Source organism: Schistocerca gregaria, chromosome 5, assembly GCF_023897955.1.
Source record: "Schistocerca gregaria isolate iqSchGreg1 chromosome 5, iqSchGreg1.2, whole genome shotgun sequence".
Lineage (NCBI taxonomy): Eukaryota > Metazoa > Arthropoda > Insecta > Orthoptera > Acrididae > Schistocerca > Schistocerca gregaria.
This window is the reverse complement of record NC_064924.1, coordinates 377,280,826-377,303,735: the sequence shown is the minus strand read 5'-3', so window position 1 is coordinate 377,303,735 and position 22,910 is coordinate 377,280,826. Positions and strand designations below refer to the sequence as shown.

At 41.8% G+C, this 22,910-nt stretch overlaps 1 protein-coding gene across 2 annotated transcripts; it reads left to right on the top strand.

Annotated features, from left to right (window-relative positions):
* The first annotated feature begins 11,687 nt into the window (after window positions 1–11,687).
* Window positions 11,688–21,736, top strand: LOC126272383 (uncharacterized). Of its 2 annotated transcripts, XM_049975200.1 has the most exons (4): window positions 11,688–12,040; window positions 20,960–21,170; window positions 21,288–21,340; window positions 21,493–21,736. In XM_049975200.1, exons 1-4 carry the CDS (start codon window positions 11,807–11,809, stop codon window positions 21,502–21,504), a joined length of 510 nt encoding a protein of 169 aa, XP_049831157.1. In that variant the 5' UTR covers window positions 11,688–11,806; the 3' UTR covers window positions 21,505–21,736. The 2 variants fall into 2 exon arrangements, with proteins under 2 accessions (XP_049831157.1, XP_049831158.1); XM_049975201.1 differs by lacking the exon at window positions 21,288–21,340 and having other exon boundaries at window positions 21,372–21,736.
* Window positions 21,737–22,910: the final 1,174 nt, after the last annotated feature.

Genomic DNA, 22,910 nt, shown 5'->3' with positions numbered 1-22,910 from the left:
CTATAGAGAAATATCTGCAATATGTATAAGAATCAACTATATTAATATGTATGAGGGTCAAGAAGGAACAGAGAATGAAGGATCAAGAACAACGTGCTCGGATTAAAAAGGAGGTAAGACAGGGATGCAGACTTACTTCCTAACTGTGCAATGTGTGCATGGAAGAAACTACGATCGAAATTAAATGTAGATTCACGAGTGGGATTAAAATTCAGAATGAAAGAATATTAATATTGCTGATGATATAACCATCCTCAGTGAAAACGAGGAAGGATTACTGGACATGCTGAATTGAACACACTTTGTGCGTTGAGGGTAAAACAGCAAAGGACAAAACTAATGAGTAGTAACAGAAACGAGAATAGTGAGAAACTCACCATCAAATTTGGAGACCATGAAATAGACGGAGTGAAGGGTTTCTGCTACCTTGGCAGCGAAATTACCTGTGATGGAGAAAGCAAGGAGAATATAAAACGCCTACTTCTTCAGGGAAAGATTGAAGAAGTCCACTAATATCAAACGTAAGCCCAAATCTGAGGGAGAAATTCCTGAGAATGTATATCTGCAGCACAGCATTCTATGAAAGTGAATCGTGGATTCTGCGGAAACCGGTAAAGAACAGCATCGAAGCCTTTTATAGAAGGGTGCTGAAAACTAGGTGTAGTGTATGTGTACTTGTCTGGAGCTTAAGTGCTCAACGCCGAGGTTAATAGTGCTCTTACACATATTGAGAAAACGAATATCACTGTATCTGACAGGTGCAATTCCTGGTATTAAAACAGACGCAAAACCACGGAAGAACTAAAAGAAAGATACAGGGAAATGTGACTGTCTGGGCAGTTACAAGAAACCTGGCTGAGCCAGTCGACCTGTTAACACATTGAGAACATCTCCCTAAAATTTTGGGAAACCGTTTTGAGAAATCACAGAATGTTAAATATCTCACAACATTCGTTTAAACGTTACTTAAAATAGAGGGCAGATCTGTCGGCAAATATGACAGTGCTTTCTGATCAGAAAGTAGAACACAACCTAATAAAACATGGCACACTGTGTTCTGTTGACCACAGCACCTTACGTTGGAGGATCCTCTCGCCGGATCCCAAAATTTTAGGGAGATGTTCTCAATGTGTTAACAGGGTGACTGGCTCAGCCACGTTTCTTGTAACTGTACTTGTAAGAAATGAGGTTCTCTGTAGATTCGGGGAGGAAAGAAATATGAGAAAAACGCTGACAAAAAGAAGGGACAAGGATAATAAGATATGTGTTGAGGCATCAGGGAGTGCCTCCCATGGTACTAGCGGGAGCTATACCGGGTGAAAACGAGACTGGAGTACGCTGTTGTTGTCGTGGTGGTGGTGGTCTTCAGTCCAAAGACTGGTTTGATGCAACTCTCCATGCTAGTCTATCATTTGCAAGCCTCCTCATCTCCCAGTAACTACAGTAATCTACATCCTTCTGAATCTGCTTAGTGTATTCATCTCTTGGTCTCCCTCTACGGTTTTTACCCTTCACGCTTCCCTCCAATGTTAAATTTGTGATCCCTTGATGGCTCAGAATGTGTCCTACCAACAAATCCCTTCCTCCAGTCAAGTTGTGCCATCAAATCCTCTTCACTCCAATTCTGTTCAGTACCTCCTGATTAGCTACATGATCTCTTCAGCATTCTTCTGTAGCACCACATTTCAAAGGCTTCTATTCTCTTCTTGTCTAAACTCTCTGTCGTCCGTATTCCGCTTCCAGACGTGGCTACACTCCATACAAATAGTTTCAGAAGAGTTCCTGACTTAAATCTTTATTCGATGTTAACAAAGTCTTCAGAAACGCTTTGCTTGCCATTGCGAGCCTACACTTCATATCCTCTCCACGTCGACCGTCATCTATTATTTTTCTGCCCAAAAGCTCGTCTCCTACTTTCAGTGTCTTATTTCGTAATGTAATTTCCGTAGCATCACCAAATTTAATGCGACTACATTACATTGTTGTCGTTTTGCTTTTGTTGGTGTTCATCTTATGTCCTCCTTTCAAGACACTGTCCATGCTGTCTCTGAAAGAATCACAATGTCATCGGCAAACCTTAAATTTTTTAATTCTTCTCCCAGTACTTCAATTCCTGCTCCAAATTTTTCTTTTGTTTCTTTTACTGATTGCTCAGTATACAGATTCTCAACCACTGCTTCCCTTTCTGCCCCTCGACTCCTGTAGCTACCGTCTGGTTTCCGTACAAATTGTGGGGTCTTCCGCTCCAAGCATTTTACCCCTGCCACCATTAGAATTTGAAACAGAGTAATACAGTCGGCATGTCAAAAGCTTTCTCTAAGCCTTTTTTTTTAGTCATCCGTCTTCTGACTGGTTTGATGCGGCCTGCCTTGATTTCCTCTCCTGTTCCAACCTTTCCATCTCAGAGTACCACTTGCAAACTACATCCTCAATTATCTACTGGATGTATTCCAATCTCTGTATTCCTCTACAGTTTCTGCCCTCTGCAGCTCCCTCTAGTATCATGGAAGCCATGTCAGTGTTTTCAGCATATTCCTTTCCTCTCCGACTCTGCGCAGGACCTCCTCATTCTTACCTTATCAGTCCACTGCCATACAATGTTGTGCTCCAGACGTACATTCTCAGAAATTTCTTCCTCAAATTGATGTGTTTGATACTAGTACACTTCTGTTGGCCAGGAGATCCCCCCATTTCGCTATGACAGTCTACTTTTTATGTCCTCCTTGCTCTGTCCTTGGTTATTTTGCTGCCTAGGTAGCAGAATTCCTTAATTTCATCTACTTTCTGAGCATCAATCCTGATGTTAAGTTTCTCTCTGTTCTCATTTCTGCTACTTCTCATTACACTCGTCTTTCTTCGACATACTCTCAGTCCACTTTCTGTACTCATTGGACCGTTCAATCCATTTAGCAGATCCTCTAATTCTTCGTCACTTTCTCTCAGGATAGCAAGGTCATCCGCGAATCGTATCATTGATACCCTTTCATCTTGAATTTTAATCCCACTCCTAAACCTTTTATTTCTGTCATTGGTTTCTCGATATATAGATTGATCAGTAGGGGCGAAAGACTACATCTCTGTCTTATACCCTTTTTAATACGACCACTTCGTTATTGGTTGTCCACTCTTATTTTCCCATCTTGGCTCTTGTACATATTGTATATTATCTCTCTCTTCCTATAGCTTACCCCTATTTTGCTCAGGATTTCGAACATTTTGCACCGTTTTACATTGTCGAATGCTTTTTCCAGGTCGACAAATCCTATGAACGTGTTTTGATTTTTCTTTAGTCTTGTTTCTACTATCAACCGTAACTGATCGTCATCTAATACATCCTCAATTTTCTTTTCCATTACTCTGTATATTATTATTTTTGTCAGCATCTTGGCTGCATGAACTGTTAAGCTGATTGTGCGATAATTCTCGCAGTTGTCAGCTCTTACAGCCTTCTGAATAGTGTGCATGATATTTTTTCGAAAGTCAGATGGCGTGTCGCCAGACTCATACATTTTACACACCAACATGAAAAGTCGTTTTAGAAATTCTGATGGAATGTTATCTATCCCTTCTGCCTTATTTGATCTTAAGTCTTCCAAAGCTCTCTTATATTCTGATTTTAATACCCGGTTCTCTATTCCTTCATAATTGACTCCTGTTTCTTCTTCGATCACATCAGGCAGATCTTCCTCTCATAGAGGCCTTCAGTGTACTCTTTCCACCTATCCGCTCCCTCCTCTGGATGAAACAGGGGAATTCTCATAGCACTCTTAATGTTGCCATCATTGCTTTTAATGTCACCGAAAGTTGTTTTGACTTTCCTGTATGCTCAGTCAGTCCATCTGTCAATCATTTCTTTTTAGATTTCTTCACGTTTTTCATGCAGCTGTTTCGTCTTAGTTTCCCTGCACTTCCTATTTATTTCATTCCTCAGTGAGACTTATATAGCCTTAGAGAACTTCAAGCTTGTCTCGTCATTCCTTAGTACGCCTGTATCCCACTTCTTTGAGTATTGATTCTTTCTGAGTAATCTTTTAAACTTCATCCTACTCTTCATCGCTACTACATTGTGATTCGACTCTATATGTGCTCCTGGTTACGTCTTACAATCTAGTACCACGGATAAGTGGCTACTCTGAGTCACAGCGCCAGAGATTTCGCCAAAGAGTATTTTTCCGCCGCCTTCACTGGTGCAGTTGTATTTCAGAGGTTGCCGTGGGCAGTTGTAGTTCAGAGGTTGTCGTGGGAAGTGCGTGTTGAGAGGGTGTCGAGAGCAGTACTAGTTGAGAGCATGTCGTGGGCAGTTATTGTTGTGTTGGGCGGGAGAGTAGATGTTGTTCGGTTAGTGTAATGTATATAAGGAAGATGTTGCAATGATCACAGTGTATTTTTCGTCAATATATCTGGAGGTAACAAAAAAAAATTTGTTTCACATTTCCTAAATAACAATGCATCTTGGTCACACGTTCAGTCAACAAAACATCTGGCTCGTGTTCATGTATTAGACTGTAATTTTCTATGTGCAGTTATAGTATTTCTGGCTTTTTTAATTACTTCATTGTAAATGGTGTTTAAAATTTCTTGTCGTATTGAGGAAGAACCGTGCCAGATACATGTACGTTGAACCACACTACCACACACAGAACAGTTACACTTGTGCTTTGTTGTTTCGTAGCTTTTATAGTTGCAACGGATTTAATTAATCAATTGTGTTAACGGAAATTTCCTTTAATTCTTTATTGTTATTTTATGCAGTCAGATTGCATACTAATACTACTCAGGGCCAACCGGTTACGAGGCTTCGTAACCGGACACACAGCTACTAAAATTATTGCGCTCATTATATAATTAAGCCCCCATGCACAATGATATAATCTAACTGCAATTTTGGATTGTACCTCCTCTTCTTGTGGCTCTTGAACAGAGTATTCGCTATTACTAGCTGAAAGTTATTACAGAACTCAATAAAATGTTCCCATGTCAATTGCTTAAAACTACACGAGCTTTCGTCCGAGCACTCCTTGGCCATTGTCAAGTGTTATGACTGCCAGTGGGCTGTTGGTGCGCCCTTATATACGCTAGCTGCCGGCTGTGACGTCAATCGTGCCCGTGACTTTGCCATATACGGGCATGTTTTGAGTCGGCGTTCCATGTGCCCTCTTCAACCGTAAACGAAATGGGTGCCACGGCCACAGCGTATACAGAAAACTCACCCTCACAGACCTGTACCTGCACGCCCCCAGCCATCACCATCCAGCACAGAAGCGCAGAGTACAGGGTGTTTCAAAATGAACATACCGGTTTTTAGGCGTTGTGGCATTTATTACGTTTAACTTACAATTGTAAGTAATGCACCAAATGAAAGAGAAATTCAAACAGTTTTCAGAATGAGATTTTCACTGTGCAGCGGAGTGTGCGCTGATATGAAACTTCCTGGCAGATTAAAACTGTGTGCCCGACCGAGACTCGAACTCAGGACCTTTGCCTTTCGCGGGCAAGTGCTCTACCAACTGAGCTACCGAAGCACGACTCACGCCCGGTACTCACAGCTTTACTTCTGCCAGTATCCGTCTCCTACCTTCCAAACTTCGCAGAAGAGCTTCTGTAAAGTTTGGAAGGTAGGAGACGGATACTGGCAGAAGTAAAGCTGTGAGTACCGGGCGTGAGTCGTGCTTCGGTAGCTCAGTTGGTAGAGCACTTGCCCGCGAAAGGCAAAGGTCCCGAGTTCGAGTCTCGGTCGGGCACACAGTTTTAATCTGCCAGGAAGTTTCAAACAGTTTTGTTCGTATACCTGTGCGCAACGGGGGAATATGGAATAATAAAGAGTGACTGAAAAACGTGTTGAACGAGTGTGAGTCTTTCACGTTTAGCCGCAAGAAATATGCCCGCGGAAAGTTTATGGGCCTTTCTTTTTCGGTGAGTCAACTGTAACTGTTGTTTCTTATCTTGTGGTACTACAGCTGTGGCCCCTGTCGCAACGGGAAGAAGCTGAACAACAAGATGGTGCGCCGTCTCACTGCCGTAACTCAGTGACTGACTGTTTAAACGACGTTGTATCCGACCGGTGGACTGGGCTCAATGGGTCGGTTGACACAGCATTTTCTGCATGACCTCCACGTTCACACACGATCTGACGCGATAATATGTATGTGCCTCCGATACTAGCTGATCTATGCGACTTTGGAAAGATTGTTATTGCAACTGTTACTCCAGACACAGTGATCAAGATTTCAGAACAACTCGTCTATCGACTCGATGTGTGATCGGTGTTCACACTGAATAATTGTAATAAAAACTGTTTGTGTTTCTCTTTCATTTAGTGTATTATTTATAATTGTAAGGTGAATGTAATATGTGGTACAACTCCTTAAAACCGGTATGTTCATTTTGAAACACCCTGTATTACAAACATTGGTGCGTCGTGCACGAGTAACATCAGACGATGATAACCTACCCCATGAAGGTTTTCAGGAATAACAGCTACAGCGCCCATCAAGTGAAAGAAGTGATTTCTGGGAAATATCAGAATAAGACCAGCGACGAAGAACAGGAAAAGAAACTTGCTTTGCTGCCATTCTGTGGCTCTGTGTCGGGCAAGATAAGCCGCCTGTTGAAAAGACACAAGATCAAATCAATCTTCAGGCGTCCAACGAAAATCCGTCAATTACTGAGACCAGTTAAAGGCGCAGTAGGTCTCAGAACACCTGGAGTCTACGAAACACCTTGTGAGTGTAGCCAGAAGTACATCGGACAAACAGTACGCACTGGGGAACAACGCACGAAAGAACACGAGAGGTATTATCGCCTACGCTATCCAGAGAAATCTGCCTTAGCTGAGCATGCGTTAGAAAACGGTCACCACATAAAACTTGACGACATCTCTGTCGTGGCTCGCACTAACCGCTTCTGGTACAGTTTAATAAAGGAAGCTATTGAAATAAAAATTACCGCAAACACCCTGAATAGAGACGGGGGCTTGCAGCTCAGCGCTGCGTGGGATCCAGCGATCGCACGGTTGAAGAGGGCAAATCGAACACCGACTCGAAACATGCCCATATATCGCAATGTCAGATTAGATTAGATTAATACTTGTTCCATAGATCATGAATACGACACTTCGTAATGATGTGGAACGTGTCAGGTTAATAAAAGATGTCTGTACAAGATATTGCATTACACAAAATATTGCATGACAGTAATTTTTAAGCTAGTTTTTTCCCCTTAATTTATATCTAAAAATTCAGCCAGTGAGTAGAAGGAGTTGTCATTTAGAAATTCTTTTAATTTATTTTTAAATATTGGTTGGCTATCTGTCAGGCTTTTGTTGCTGTTTGGTAGGAGACCAAAGACTTTTGTGGCAGCCTAATTTACCCCTTTCTGTGCCAAAGTCAGATTTAACCCTGCATAGTGAAGATCATCCTTTCTCCTGGTGTTATAGCTATGCACACTGCTATTACTTTTGAACTGGGTAGGATTATTAACAACAAATTTCATAAGTGAATATATATACTGTGAGGTTACTGTGAGGTTCCCTAGATCCTTAAATAGATGTCTGCAGGATGACCGTGGGTGGGTTCCAGCAATTATTCTGATTACACGTTTTTGAGCAATGAATACTTTTCTACTCAACGATGAATTACCCCAGAATATGATGCCATAGTAAGCTAATTTACTGAGATTCTTGTCACCAAAATTTGCAATAGCCCTAATAGCATACGTAGCTGAACTCAGACGTTTCAGCAGACCATCAATGTGTTGCTTTCAGTTTAACCTCTCATCAATGGCCACACCTAAAAGTTTTGAAAATTCTACCTTAGCTACAGACTTCTGTTCAAAGTCCATATTTATTACTGGAGTTGTCCCATTTACTGTACGGAACTGTATATACTGTGTTTTATCAAAATTTAAAGAGAGTCCGTTTGCTGAGAACCACTTAATAATTTTAGGAAAAACTTCATTTACAATTACATCACTTAGTTCTTGGTTTTTGGATGTTATTACTATACTTGTATCATCAGCAAAAATAACTTTGCATCTTCATCAATGTGGAATGGTAAGTCATTAATGTATACCAAGAACAGTAAAGGACCTAAGACCGAACCCTCTGGGACCCCATACTTGATAGCCCCCCAGTTTGAGGAATCAGCTGTTGTTTTAACATTACATGAATCACTTATTTCAACTTTCTGCATTCTTCCAGGTAAGTATGAATTAAACCATTTGTGGACTGCCCCCCTCAAACCATAATGATTTAGCTTATCTAAAAGAATTCCATGATTTACACAATCAAAGGCCTTTGAGAGATCACAAAAAATATCATTGGGTGATGTCCGGTTATTCAGAGCATTTAATATTTGATCAGTGAAAGCGTATATAGCATTTTCTGTTGAAAAGCCTTTCTGAAAACCAATTTTGTTAGTACTTTATTTTTACAAATATGGGAGGCAACTCTTGAATACATTACTTTCTCAAAAATGTTTGATAGAGCTGTCAGAAGAGAGATTTGGCGATAGTTGTTGACATCCGTCGTATCTCCCTTTTTATGCAATGGTTTTACAATGGCATATTTTTTAGGCTTTCGGGGAAAACACCCTGCTCCAAACAGCTATTACACATGTGGCTGAGAATCCTACTTATCTGTGGGGAACAAGCTTTAAGTATCTTGCTGGAAATGCCATCAATTCCGTAAGAGCTTTTACTTTTCAGTGAGTTTATTATTTTACTGCTTTCAGAGGGAGTGGTTGGTGGAAATACAGTTGTTTCAAACTGCACAGGTATGGCCTCTTCTATTAGAAGCCTTGCCTCTTCTAGTGAAGATCTAGATCCTATTTCCTCCACAACATTTAAAAAATGATTATTGAAAATATTTTCAATTTCTGATTGTTTGTTAGTACACTCGTCATTCAGTTTTATGGCACTAAAGTCTTCCTGTGCTCTTGGTTGCCCTGTTTCCCTTTCAATAATATTCCAAATTGCTTTAATTTTATTATCAGCTCCAGTGACGTCACAGCCGGCAGCTAGCGTATATAAGGGTGCACCAACAGCCCACTGGCAGTCGTAGCACTTGACAGTGGCCAAGGAGTGCTTGGCCGAAAGTTCGTCTAGTTTTAAGCAATAGAGGGTGACCTTGGGATGAATAAAATGGATGTAGGTTGCAGCAGTTGTGCAGAAATTAAGAAGATTGCATTCATACATTACAGAACTCAATTACTCTTTCTTCTCTCTCATTCCTTGTCCCGAGGCTATATTCTCCTGTAACCATTTCTTCTGTCCTTTCCCTACAACTGCATTCCAGGCCCCTATGACTATTAGATTTTCATCTCCGTTTATGTACTGTATTTGCCTTTCAATAAATGATATACTTTCTCTGTCTCTTCATTTTTAGATTGCGACGTAGGCATGTATACCTATACTATCGTTGGGAGTTGGTTTGCTGTCGATTCTGGTAGCCCTATCACTGAACTGCTCACAGTAACATACTCTTTGCCCTACCTTCCTATTCCTAACAAAACCTACACCAGTTATACCATTTTCGGATGCTGTTGACATTATCCTATTCTCATCTGACTATAAATCCTTGTCTTCTTTCCACTTCACTTCACTGACCCCTACTACATGTAGATTGAGCCTTTGCATTTCTATTTTCATATTTTCTAGCTTCCCTACCACGTCCAAGCTTCTGACATTCCACGCTCCGACTCATAAAACGTTATGCTTTTGTTTATTTTTCAATCCTTTTTCTAACGGTCACCTCCCCCTTGGCTGTCCCGTCTCGGTGATCCAAATGGGAGACTATTACGGAATCTTTGTACTATAGAGTTGCTGTGACAGAAGTTGCAATGTTCACGCCTACAGTAGGCAAACGAATAGGAGCATTTTTCAGGTGTCATTTCCAATGGTATGTGTTGTCACTGTAGAACAGGAACGAGAGTTTGATCTAGCCAGACGTTTTGGAGAGGGCTGAAAAGACTTTTGTGTCAATTAAGAAAATGGGAAGAAAGCTCCTGATACTTGCTTTGATCGCGTGTACGTATACTGGATTACTAGAGACGACAGGCCGTATCTGTCACCTTCAGATCCACAGAGTACCGCTTATGAAATCACGATGTGCGATAAACCACGCGTTTGTTTTCGCACCATCGAAACGCACTGATAATAAATATATAGTAGAACGCTGAAAATATAGTTGTGTCTTCATGGCAAGATAGTCACACAAGTGTGGCATATCAAGAGTTGCTGCATGTGTCTGGATTGGCTGCCGGCTACAAATTGTCATATGAATTAATTAAAACTGAGACACTCTAAAACTTAAATGTTTTATTAGCGAAACATCAACTTCGAAACATAGCATGATTTTAATCTGTTTCTAACGGTGCTCTAGTAGAATTTTGGTTACTTGCCGGTAAATTTGGTGGAGTGGATAAATACAATCGATATACAAAACAGTATATTGGGAACTCTGCATTTGTAACCACAATAAAGGCTCTCTTAAGCTTGAATATGGTTACGTTTCAGATTAGGAGTGGTTGATAAACGCCGAAGACCTGACACACGTAGTAACTGCACACGTAGTAACTACACGTAAAACCCTTTCCAGACGGCCCTCTGAGAGTCATTTGAGAGCCATTTCTGGTGTGTTTGCAGTTTCCATATCCCGAATACTCTTCTGAAAGTTCTTAGGAAATTTCTCTAAACAGACAACATGCGGCACTTCTTGATGTGCCACACTTGTCTGAATCTGTCCTGCCGCCGAGCGGTCCTAGGCGCTTCAGTCTGGAACCACGCGACCGCTACGGTCACAGGTTGGAATCCTTCCTCGGGCATGGATGTGTGTGATGTCTTTAGGTTAGTTAGGTTCAAGGAGTTCTGTTCTAGGGAACTGATGGCCTCAGATGTTAAAGTCCCATAGTGCTCAGAGCAATTTGAACCATTTTTTCTGTCCTGCCTTTGAAGACACAGCTATATTTTTTAATGTTCTACTCTCTTTTTATTATGCGTGAATGAACGTGCTATTTTTTGTTACACCATGATTTAAAAACCTCTACTCTGTGGATCTGAACGTGGTAGCTTAGTCCTGTCGAAACTAGTAACCAGTGCAATAAAAAACTTCACACCTGAAGCTTTCTTTACACTGAACTAACTGATCGCTCTCCAGCCGAAAATGTCAGGTATTTATGATTAAGAAAATCGCCCAGTATATTCCTAAAACTCGCATTCGGGAGGACGACGGTTCAATCCCGCCGCCGGTCATCCTGATTTAGGTTTTCCGTGATTTCCCTAAATCACTCCAGGCAAATGCCGGGATGGTTCCCCTGACAAGGGACGGCCGGCTTCCTTCCCTAATCCGATGAGACCGATGACCTCGCTGTCTGGTCTCCTTCCCCAAACAACCCAGTATTCCTATAAACGTATCCAGCCATTGCAATCCCGCAGTGTCCTCTTTAGGCTGTCTGCCACTGTCGTTAAGAGGTACCGCTGGTTGGCCTAATAACCAAAACGAGCGCACAGCATTTAGCGTCACTAGCGGTCGGCAACGGAACGCGGGGTTCTGTGACGTCAGCTGAGCCGCTGGGAGAAGGGGACCACCGAGGCTGCCGGCAATCGCCCGGCTGGCGCCTCTGGTTGTTGTCTTCCGCTTCCGCCAAGGTCGCGCCGCGCCGGCAGCATTACGTCACTCTGGGCAGCGCTACTTCCGTAAGCAGGCAGCGACATCCTCCTGCGGTAGTGCAGTTATCTCTCCATCAACAGACGTTCGCGACTCCGTTTCGAAAGAAAAAGTAACAAGTACAGTTGTGGTGGTTAACTCGCCATGCTTCTTCAAGTTATCTCGCGTAAGATTCGTGGATCAGCAGTAGGGATGATAACGTGGGAATTCACTGAGGCGTCGATTGTGTTTTGTGTTGTCTGCAGTGTTTACAGCGAAAGTACGCGCACTGGGCTGCACCGCACCCCACAAGCGGGAAATGTGGCGACGCACCTGGCGATTGCTGCTGCTGTTGCGGGGCCAACGAGAAAGGCAGGCCACGGCGCGTACGCCACGAAGGTAGGCCGCAGCTCGCTCGCTCAGCTCAGCAGAGAAACTGCGTTTCTTCACGTGTTAACTCGTAACTACGAGGGTAGTCCAGAAAGTAAATTCCGATCGGTCGCGAAATGAAAAACCACAGTGAAAACCAGAAATGTTTTATTTGAAACAGTTTGGTACACCTTCCACATACTTCTCTGCATAGTCGCCTGCAGCTCATTGTCTGTGGAAAAATTTTGTCTTCATATCCAGCATTGTCTTCATATCTAGCATTTGTAGACTTAGAGAAAGCTTTTGACAATGTTGACTGGAATGCTCTCTTTCAGATTTTGAGGGTGGCAGGGGTAAAATACAGTGATCGAAAGGCAATTTACAATTTGTACAGAAACCAAATGGCAGTTATAATTGTAATACTGTCAGAGACAGCTAAGGACTTGGAAGAGCAGTTGAACAGAATGGATAGCATCTTGAAAAGAGGATATACAGGATGTTTCAAAAATGACGGTATATTTGAAACGGCAATAAAAACTAAACGAGCAGCGATAGAAATACACCGTTTGTTGCAATATGCTTGGGACAACAGTACATTTTCAGGCGGACAAACTTTCGAAATTACAGTAGTTACAATTTTCAACAACAGATGGCGCTACAAGTGATGTGAAAGATATAGAAGACAACACAATCTGTGGGTACGCCATTCTGTACGTCGTCTTTCTGCCTTAAGCGTGTGCTGTTCACAACGTGCAAGTGTGCTGTGGACAACATGGTTTATTCCCTAGAACAGAGAATTTTTCTGGTGTTGGAATTCCACCGCCTAGAACACAGTGTTGTTGCAACAAGACGAAGTTTTCAACGGAGGTTTAATGTAACCAAAGGACCGAAAAGCGATACAATAAAGGATCTGTTTGAAAAATTTCAACGGACTGGGAACGTGACGGATGAATGTGCTGGAATGATAGGGCGACCGCGTACGGCAACCACAGAGGGCAACGCGCAGCTAGGGCAGCAGGTGATCCAACAGCGGCCTCGGGTTTCCGTTCGCCGTGTTGCAGCTGCGGTCCAAATGACGCCAACGTCCACGTATCGTCTCATGCGCCAGAGTTTACACCTCTATCCATACAAAATTCAAACACGGCAACTCCTCAGCGCCGCTACCATTGCTGCACGAGAGACATTCGCTAACGATATAGTGCACAGGATTGATGACGGCGATATGCTTGTGGGCAGCATTTGGTTTACTGATGAAGCTTATTTTTACCTGGACGGCTTCGTCAATAAGCAGAACTGGCCCATATGGGGAACCGAAAAGCCCCATGTTGCAGTCCCATCGTCCCTGCATCCTCAAAAAGTACTGGACTGGGCCTCCATTTCTTCCAAAGGAATCATTGGCCCATTTTTCAGATCCGAAACGATTACTGCATCACGCTATCTGGACATTCTTCGTGAATTTGTGGCGGTACAAACTGCCTTAGACGACACTGCGAACACCTCGTGGTTTATGCAAGATGGTGCCCGTCCACATCGCACGGCCGACGTCTTTAATTTCCTGAATGAATATTTCGATGATCGTGCTATTGCTTTGGGCTATCCGAAACATACAGGAGGCGGCGTGGATTGGCCTCCCTATTCGCCTGGCATGAACCCCTGTGACTTCTTTCTGTGGGGACACTTGAAAGACCAGGTGTACCGCCAGAATCCAGAAACAATTGAACAGCTGAAGCAGTACATCTCATCTGCATGTGAAGCCATTCCGCCAGACATGTTGTCAAGGGTTTCGGGTAATTTCATTCAGAGACTACGCCATATTATTGCTAAGCATGGTGGATATGTGGAAAATATCGTACTATAGAGTTTCCCAGACCGCAGCGCCATCTGTTGTTCACAATTGTAACTACTGTAATTTCGAAAGTTTGTCTGCCTGAAAATGTACTGTTGTCCCAAGCATATTGCAACAAACGGTGTATTGCTATCGCTGCTCATTTAGTTTGTATTGCCGTTTCAAATATACCGGTCATTTTTGAAACACCCTGTAAGATGAACATCGACAAAAGCAAAACGAGGAGAATAGAATGTAGTCAAATTAAGTTGGGAGATGCTGAGGGTATTAGATTAGGAAATGAGACACCTAAAGTAGTGAAGGAGTTTTGCTATTTGGGGAGCAAAATAACTGATGATGGTCGAAGTACAGAGGATATAAAATGTAAACTGGCAATGGCAAGGAAAGCGTTTCTGAAAAAGAGAAATTTGTTAACATCGAATATAGATTTAAATGACAGGAAGTCTTTTCTGAAAGTATTTGTATGGAGTGTAGCCATGTATGGAAGTGAAACATGGACGCTAAATAGTTTAGACAAGAAGAGAATAGAAGCTTTCGAAATGTGGTGCTACAGAAGAATGCTGAAGATAAGGTGGATAGATCATGTAACTAATGAGGAGGTATGAATAGGATTGGGGAGAAGAGAAGTTTGTGGCACAACTTGACTAGAAGAAGGGATCGGTTGGTAGGACATGTTTTGAGGCATCAAGTGATCACAAATTTAGCATTGGAGGGCAGCGTGGAGGGTAAAAATCGTAGAGGGAGACCGAGAGATGAGTACACTAAGCAGATTCAGAAGGATGTAGGTTGCAGTAGGTACTGGGAGATGAAGCAGCTTGCACAGGATAGAGTAGCATGGAGAGCTGCATCAAACCAGTCTCAGGACTGAAGACCACAGCAACAACAACATCCAGCTGTTCTTGTGAGCAGAGGTGACACTCAGGGGGAGCCAATTATGGACTGTATTGTGGGTGATCAAACACTTCTCATCGGAAACGCTGCAGGAGCGTATTAATTGACCCTGCACTATGTGGCCGAGATTGGCATTAAGAATGAACTGCTCGACAGTTGTGTTACGTGGGGTGCATGTCACAGGCGAAATCTCTAACCAGACCCTCATACTTCGCGGGTAACTCTATTCCTTACGCATATTTACGTGCTCACTGTTCACTTAAACCTGAAAAGAGCGACGCGACACGATCGACGCACATACTAGAGACACAGCCCAACTCATCTATCCAAAGCTTTACTAGATTTTCCCAATGGTTTCCATTTCGCAAGCGATCGTAACTTACTTTCTGGACAACCCTCGTAGGTGTGTACAAACAAACGATAATTGCATTTTCTACTGGAATCTGCTCTTATGGAGTCATACATGATCGGAAGTGCATACTCCTAGTAATAATTTCTTATTGCTGCACTGGGATACAATAAAATAAAACTCAAGCCAAAATGATTATCACTTGCGTAAGGCAGCATTTCTTCTATGAAATGAGGATCTTAGGAAGAGAGATCAAATGCTATAAACAAGCCGTTATAGCATAGTATATATCGAGTATTATCTTAAATTGAATTTTGTTACACGACTGTTAATCAGTTGTTGTTGTTGTGGTCTTCAGTCCTGAGACTGGTGTGATGCAGCTCTCCATGCTACTCTATCCTGTGCATGCTTCTTCATCTCCCAGTGCCTACTGCAACCTACATCCTACTGAATCTGCTTAGTGTATTCATCTCTTGGTCTCCCTCTACGATTTTTACCCTCCACGCTGCCCTCCAATGCTAAATTTGTGATCCCCTGATGCCTCAGAACATGTCCTGCCAATCGGTCCCTTCTTTTAGTGGAGTTGTGCCATAAACTTCTCTTCTCCCCAATCCTATTCAATACCTCCTCATTAGTTAGGTGATCTACCTACCTAATCTTCAACATTCTTCTGTAGCACCACATTTGGAAAGCTGCTATTCTCTTCTTGTCCAAACTATTTATTGTCCAAGTTTCACTTCCATACATGGCTACACTCCATACAAATACTTGTAGAAACTACTTCCTGACACTTAAATCTATACTCGATGTTAACAAATTTCTCTTCTTCAGAAACGCTTTCCTTGCCATTGCCAGTCTACATTTTATAACCTCTCTACTTCGACCATCATCCATCCGTCCATTCCGTTCAACTGCTCTTCCAAGTCCTTAGCTGTCTCTGACAGAATTGAAAAGGTCATCGGCGAACCTCTAGGTTTTTATTTCTGCTCCATGGATTTTAATAACTACTCCGAATTTTTCTTTCGTTTTCTTCACTACTTGCTCAATATACAGATTGAATAGCATCGTGGAGAGGCTACAACCCTGTCTCACTCCCTTCCCAACCACTGATTCCCTTTCATACCCCTCGACTATTATAACTGCCATTTGGTTTCTGTACAAATTGTAAATAGCCTTACGCTCCCTGTATTTTACCCCTGCCACCTTTAGAATTTGAAAGAGAGTATTCCAGTCAACATTGTCAGAAGTTTTCTCTAAGTCTACAAATGTTAGAAACGTAAGTTTGACTTTCCTTAATCTTTCTTCTAAGATAAGTCGTAAGGTCAGTATTGCCTCACGTGTTCCAAAATTTCTACGGAATCCTAACTGATCTTCCTGGAGGTCGGCTTCTATCAGTTTTTCCATTCGTCTGTAAAGAATTCGTGTTAGTATTTTGCAGCTGTGACTTATTAAACTGATAGTTCGGTAATTTTCACATCTGTCAAAACCTGCTTTCTTTGGGATTGGATTTATTGTATTCTTCTTGAAGTCTGAGGGTATTTCGCCTGTCTCGTACAGGCCATTCTGCTTGTTGGGCGGTACGACACGAAGCAAAAGTCGGCATTTAGAAGCGGTACACAAAATTTGTAGAAGATGCAGTGAAAATATGGAACACTTATCAACCCCGTGAACAATTTTAAATTTTATACAACCAAAGTACTTTAATGATTAATGAAGAGACAATGACAAGAGAGAGACAGTAACAAAGTAAAAGCTTTTGGTTTTCCGTTTTTTTATCAAAAAAAAAAATACTACACATAATAACAGAAGAAGAGGGAATCAAGCACGTGAAACTTGTAAGAAAGAGAGACAACCTTGACGTTGACTATTTACGTTTTGCTGGTGATTTTATAACCTTAGCAGAAAACCTACAAGATAACCTTAAGCAGATAACATTTTCGAAGAATTTTGTTTGAAAAACCATACACATGACCAACCAAAATAAATTTAATCAAAATACGGAAAAATAAAGTTTGAGAATTTAAATACTTGGAAGAAGTAATGCAATGCTCTGGGATAAGTAGCTAACATAAATGGACCCAAAAAAATAGAACTGGTGTTCCACTATACAAAGAACACATACAATAAAAATATTTATCTGTTAATAAAAATAGAGACATTACGATGTGGTGACAAGAACTGGATGTCTTTATGAACCAGAACGCATCGCCATAAAAACAATCAAACACTTAAATAAATGGGAGAAGTAAGAACAATAGGTCGACAAATTTTGATCGAAAGTATTAAAATGAAATTGAGAAGCAACACGGAAATGTATGAAAAATTGAGAATAGGATACTAACAATGTGAAAGTGAAGGATTACATTTTATGGCCACTTAACTAAAATTGATAAGAAGAGGCTGACAAAAAATATTCTACTACTTTGCCAAAAAATAAAAAATTCAAATTTAATGATTTATAGAAATTAAGAAAAATTGGTGATAACATAGATGTAGAAAACAGACATGAATCCAGGGAAGAGGAACAAAAACTCGAGCGTTTCCAGAATAAATCAGAAATAAGAGGGGAGGTACATGGATAGAAGAAAGAACAAAACTTTATAGAGAAAGAACAAAAAAATATTGGGAAGCTAAACAAAGGAATGTGGACATTATTGAAATACAATTTAGGTTTTCATGTCTGAATAAAATAATTCTGAATTACAGGAAGAAATTAATGCATGACTTTTTCGAACGGCGAAGTCTAGTAATATTCCTATTTCTTCATGCTGCAACATATCCGAAAGTAGCAACGCCTGTGATATGGAAGAAGAAGGAAATGAAGGACAATTTGCAGTTGATGTTCTTTGGAAAATAAAAAAAGCTCTGGGAGATAAAACAGAAAGATAATTATCATTGGTAGTAAATTTCGTGGTCAGTATGACTCAAACGATCGGAATGTTCTCATTGTGACACAAAACGGAAATAAAAAGGGGGCACTGGACTTGGTAACTGCAACAGAAATGAAGATAGCTAAAGAAGCATGAGAATACGTTTCATAGAAATGACAGCTTGGAGTAAAGCGCTAAATGACTTGAGAACGTATTTTGTATTGCACTAACTGTATCGAAAGCTGCGCATTCCGCAGTTAAAAATAATTATAATGAATCAGTGATGTTGAAAGTGAGTTCATTAAATCATGTCACAATTGTGTGCATTTTAAGGCAACTATGGTGTTTCCTTAGGTTCAACAGCTGTTACAAACGACGCGTTTGACTGGATTATGCAGAACGAAATCATGGAGGAATGAGTAGTTCTCACGAGTGATAATAACATACAACCTTCCTTCCTTGCTTTCTAGTGCCCTTTATCCAGCCATGGCCGGGTCAGAGTTAGCATGGTACTTCTTCTGTTTCATTAAGAATGAACTGTAACCGTATAGAGGCTCTTATTAAGATGGGGTCGCCACTCCCGAAAGGTATTCAGAAGCACTAGTTCCTTCCACCTTGTCCTTCTGCGTCTAGTGTAATGGCAAGGTCAAATGGGACATAGTTTTCCAATGACTGCACATCGTGTGTCTGAGATGGGATTTGGGATCTAAAGTGGTATTAACCTAGGTGGATGTGGGAAATCCTCTACAAATTCATGCAGGCTGGTACAGTGGTCGTTAATCAATGAGCTGGATTCAATCCAGGGCCAGTTACCCTGTTGAAACCGGAGAAACGGGCGTTTAACGTGTTCAGCTACCTGGTCAAGTAATTTATTTCTTCCAGAAAATCCAGAAGAGTTTGGAACTCTCCAAGAAGATTTTTTTTGTTGCTTGCATGTAACACAGACTTGGGATTGTTTATATTGAAGAAGATTGATTTTTCTGTATGTCGCCCTTTGCTTGTGACTCATCTGTGGAATTGTCGAAGTTAAGTATTGTAAATTTCTTTTTGTAATAAAACTCATTAACACGACTGGTTTGATTGATTGTCCAGCGATTCGCGTATGCAGGCTTCCTAGACACTACAAAGGCAAGGTTAGTCGAATACCATAGCGACAACCCAAAGCCTGGCTGCCACAGTTTTGTTTGTTTGAGTTTTGCTGGTGCCTTAATTCTACCTTGTCTCTTCTTTGCAAGGGTGTGTTTACACGTTTTAACAGTGTTTTCAGGTGGGTGTTGCAGAAATTTTCTTTGCTTGTGTGCTTATTTTTATTGATTGCATTGTCTGTTTATTGCATTCGCCTATTCCACAATGAGCAACCCACCTATCCAACCCCCTGCTCAGGCGCCAAAGCTGCAAGCGATAGATGCAATGCAGCTAACACAGATGTTTCAGTTTCAGACTTACCAGATCACCACTCTTCTAAACACGGTATAGCAATTACTGGTAAATCAAACACCTAATGCAGCGCCACAGGCGACAACTGTAGTTCCTAGTGCCATACTGCCTTTTCGCCAGTTTTACGAAAGAGGAGAGGAATGGCTCAAGTGGTTGCTACAGTATGAAACTTATTGCGAGTGGGTAACACATTTGCAGAGTATGATGAGGAAATGCAAATTCAAATTTGCTTGTGGTGCTTTATATTCAGATGTTATATTCCGTGATGTGATCATGTACAGTGTAGCTGATGTCAAACCTAGAGAACAGACTTTGAAACAGTTAGATCAATGATTTCATCACATAGTGCAAATTATAGGTCAGTATGATTCAGGTACTGATTCAGCTAATAAATCCGAGCAGCCACCATATGTGACCTGACAGCTCCTCGCAATGCCACAGAATCGCAGTCAGTCTTAGGGAAAATGAACTATTATGTTCGCTTAGTACCGAATGCTATTTAAATCGCAGCTCCATTGCATCGCTTGAGTCGCAAGAACGTCTCATTTGTTTGGACAGACCATTGCCAAGAAGCTTTTCAAAAACATAAACAGGCATTGCTCAGTGATCGATGCTTAGCTCACTTCGACCCTGACAAACTGGTTGTACTGCAAGTGGCCGCTTCCTCTTACGGAATCGGTGCAGTGCTTTCCCACAGAATTGGTGACAAAGACAGTCGTATTGTTTTCGCATCAGAAAGTGTTGTCCAAGGCTCAGTGTAATTATTCGCAAATAGAGAAAGAGGCACTGGCTATTGTGTATGGCGTAACAAAATGCCACCATTGTTTGTATGCAGAACATTCTACTTAGTAACGGATCACAAGCCATTGCAGTCCTTGTTTCATCCGATGAAGCCGGTTCCTGTACGAACTACCCAAAAATTGCAAAGATGGTCTTTGTTGTTGTCTCAGTACCAGTACGAGATTGCGTATCGTCCGAGAGCTCAACATGGTAATACGGAAGCACTTTCTTATCTTCCGATTGGTCCTGATACAGACTTTGACGCTTCCGCTGCATCTTGTTGTCACGTGTGTCGATCCCCAAAGCCTTGCGAAAAGAAGTGTTGCAGTTCCTTCGCCAAGGGCACTGGGGGATTGTTCGTATGAAACAGTTGGCGCGTCGACACTGTACTTGGCAGAGTGGGGACACTCAAATAGAGCAGATGACGTCACACTGTCAGGCATGTGAGGGAAATCAGTACGCTCCGCCACAAATGTTCTCTGCTTGGCCTAAGTCGCAATCTCCATGGCAACGTGTGCACATAGACTTTGCGGGACCTTATTGGAAAATTCCTTGGATGATTGTGGTAGACTCTTATAGCAAGTTTCCTTTTGCTGTGCCAGTGAAACGACAACGTCACGTAGCACAGTTCAGGTGTGGTCCTCTGTTTTCTGCCTCGAAGGTTTGCCAGAAGTCATAGTGTCGGACAAAGTCCTCACTTCACGTCAAATGAATTTCAAACATTCTGTGAACGCAATGGCATACAGCATCTAACTAGCGCACCGTTCCATCCACAGCCAAACGGAGAAACTGAACGTTTCGTCAGGACAGTGAAGAAACAGATGGCCAAACTTCGCACCGCACACACCAGGGATCAAGTATTGCAACAGTTTCGCGCCCCCTGCCGTTCGCTACCACGAGATGGACCATCACCGGCGGAATTGCTTCACGGCCGCCGCCACCGGACACTGCTCCACGTTCCTCAGCATCCGGCGCCGAAGGAAGGCAGTAAGTATCGTTTCGCGCCACACGATATTGTGTTTTTCAGAGTTTTTGGTGGCAGCAGACCGTGGGTGAGAGGCGAGAACTTTCGTCAACTTGGCGTATACATGTATCTCGTTTCAGGTGCAGACGGACTGCAGCGTCGACTGCATAATCAAATTCGCCACTGTCATGTGCAGGGTGATCCTTCTGTATCTCTTCCCCCAGATTCACGCATCCCGAGAACACCGCGGCCGCAGCAACCGCCGGAGTGAGATGAAGGCAGCCAATAGCACGCTGACCGACCCCTCTCCAGGACGACAACGCGATATTCACCGGTCCCTATGTGAAGAGGACATAGGCGTCGCGACCGCCTAGTGACGGCCCAGTTCAATAGCAGCTGCAAGATTAGAGGCTTCGATAGCAGCGTCAACTCTAGTAACTTCGCCTGTACTTTGTAGCGTAGACTTAGGATTGTTTATACTGGAGAAGATTCATTATTTTGTATGTCACCCTTTGCTTGCGACACATTTATGTAGTTGCCAAAGTTAAGCACTGTAACTTTCTTATTGTAATAAAACTCATTAATAGGAGTGGTTTGATTGTCTAGCGATCAGAGTGTGCAGGCTTTCTAGACACTACACTAATGTTGTTAATTTCATTACTGTCACACACAACTGCAGATTCAAATTGTTTGTTGCTACCAGCGCCGTCGATGATGGAAAAGATAACACCTCTTCCTTTAGTGCGGTATTTATCACAAGAGAACTTCCCCTCATGATGTGGGAAAGATCGGAACTTCTGGTTCAGATTAAGCCGATAGTTTTGAAAAGGAAATTTTATCTAATGTGAAAATTCAAAGTCTGAATTTCTAACTTCAAAAATTAATAACTCAAACAGTAGCAACAAAATTACCAGCCGTAATATACCACCGGTTAACAGGGAAGGTTGCCTCCTCAAAACCTACCTCGGTTCACCCAAAAAAGTCGCTGTTTATATATCTACTGCATGGAGACTTAGAGGCATTCCAAGACCCTTCACAAGCGCATTCGAGATCTGGAAAATCCAAAGACACCAGAAACAGCTCTCAGATGATGGATAGAGGTGCGTCCCAAAAGACTTTTCAGTGTTGTTTTTCATTTGTTGTGCAAGTACTACGTGTGCGAGGCATTCAGCATTTATCGGCCGGTCATCTTCTCAAACGTGATCGTAACAAAGCTTAAGAGATCATCTGTTGCGGTGATAAATGGAGAGTTCCTAATACTCCATACTACAGTACGATCGTATATAGCTCTCCAGCAGTCTCATTGGCGAGTAACAAATATTCTAATGGAGCAGATTTAATATGCTACGAGTAACAAATATTCTAATGGAGCAGATTTAATATGCTACCCCTTAAGAAATAGATTAAAATGGTGGTACTTTTCTCAGTTAATGTTTCGGTAATAAAACATTTACGTTTTAGAGTTTCTTCGTTTGATTTAATACATTAGCTCTTCTCTTTTCTTTTTCATACATTTATTTCCATTATATAATACAATCTTTAGTTCGTCTTCCGCAACTAATTATGATCAAAGTAATTTTGTGATATGAATAAATGAAGTGTCACTTATACATAGTACTGTTCTCGTTTAGAAACAATTACATAAATATTTCCTCCGACTTCCATTAATCAACTGCGCAGCATCCGATTACGAATCCTGTTCCGAGAAAACCATACCTGCTACATCTATAGTCAACGCTGTAGTTCGCCCCAGGCATTTCGTT

Bases quoted from the DNA above. Each gene is read 5' to 3' on its own strand.
- LOC126272383 (XM_049975200.1), top strand. From the start codon at position 11,807: ATGCTTCTTCAAGTTATCTCGCGTAAGATTCGTGGATCAGCAGTAGGG. The intron at 12,041-20,959 runs GTAGGCCGCAGC...TTCCATCCACAG, and splicing joins ACGGCGCGTACGCCACGAAG to CCAAACGGAGAAACTGAACG. The intron at 21,171-21,287 runs GTAAGTATCGTT...ATCTCGTTTCAG, and splicing joins TCCGGCGCCGAAGGAAGGCA to GTGCAGACGGACTGCAGCGT.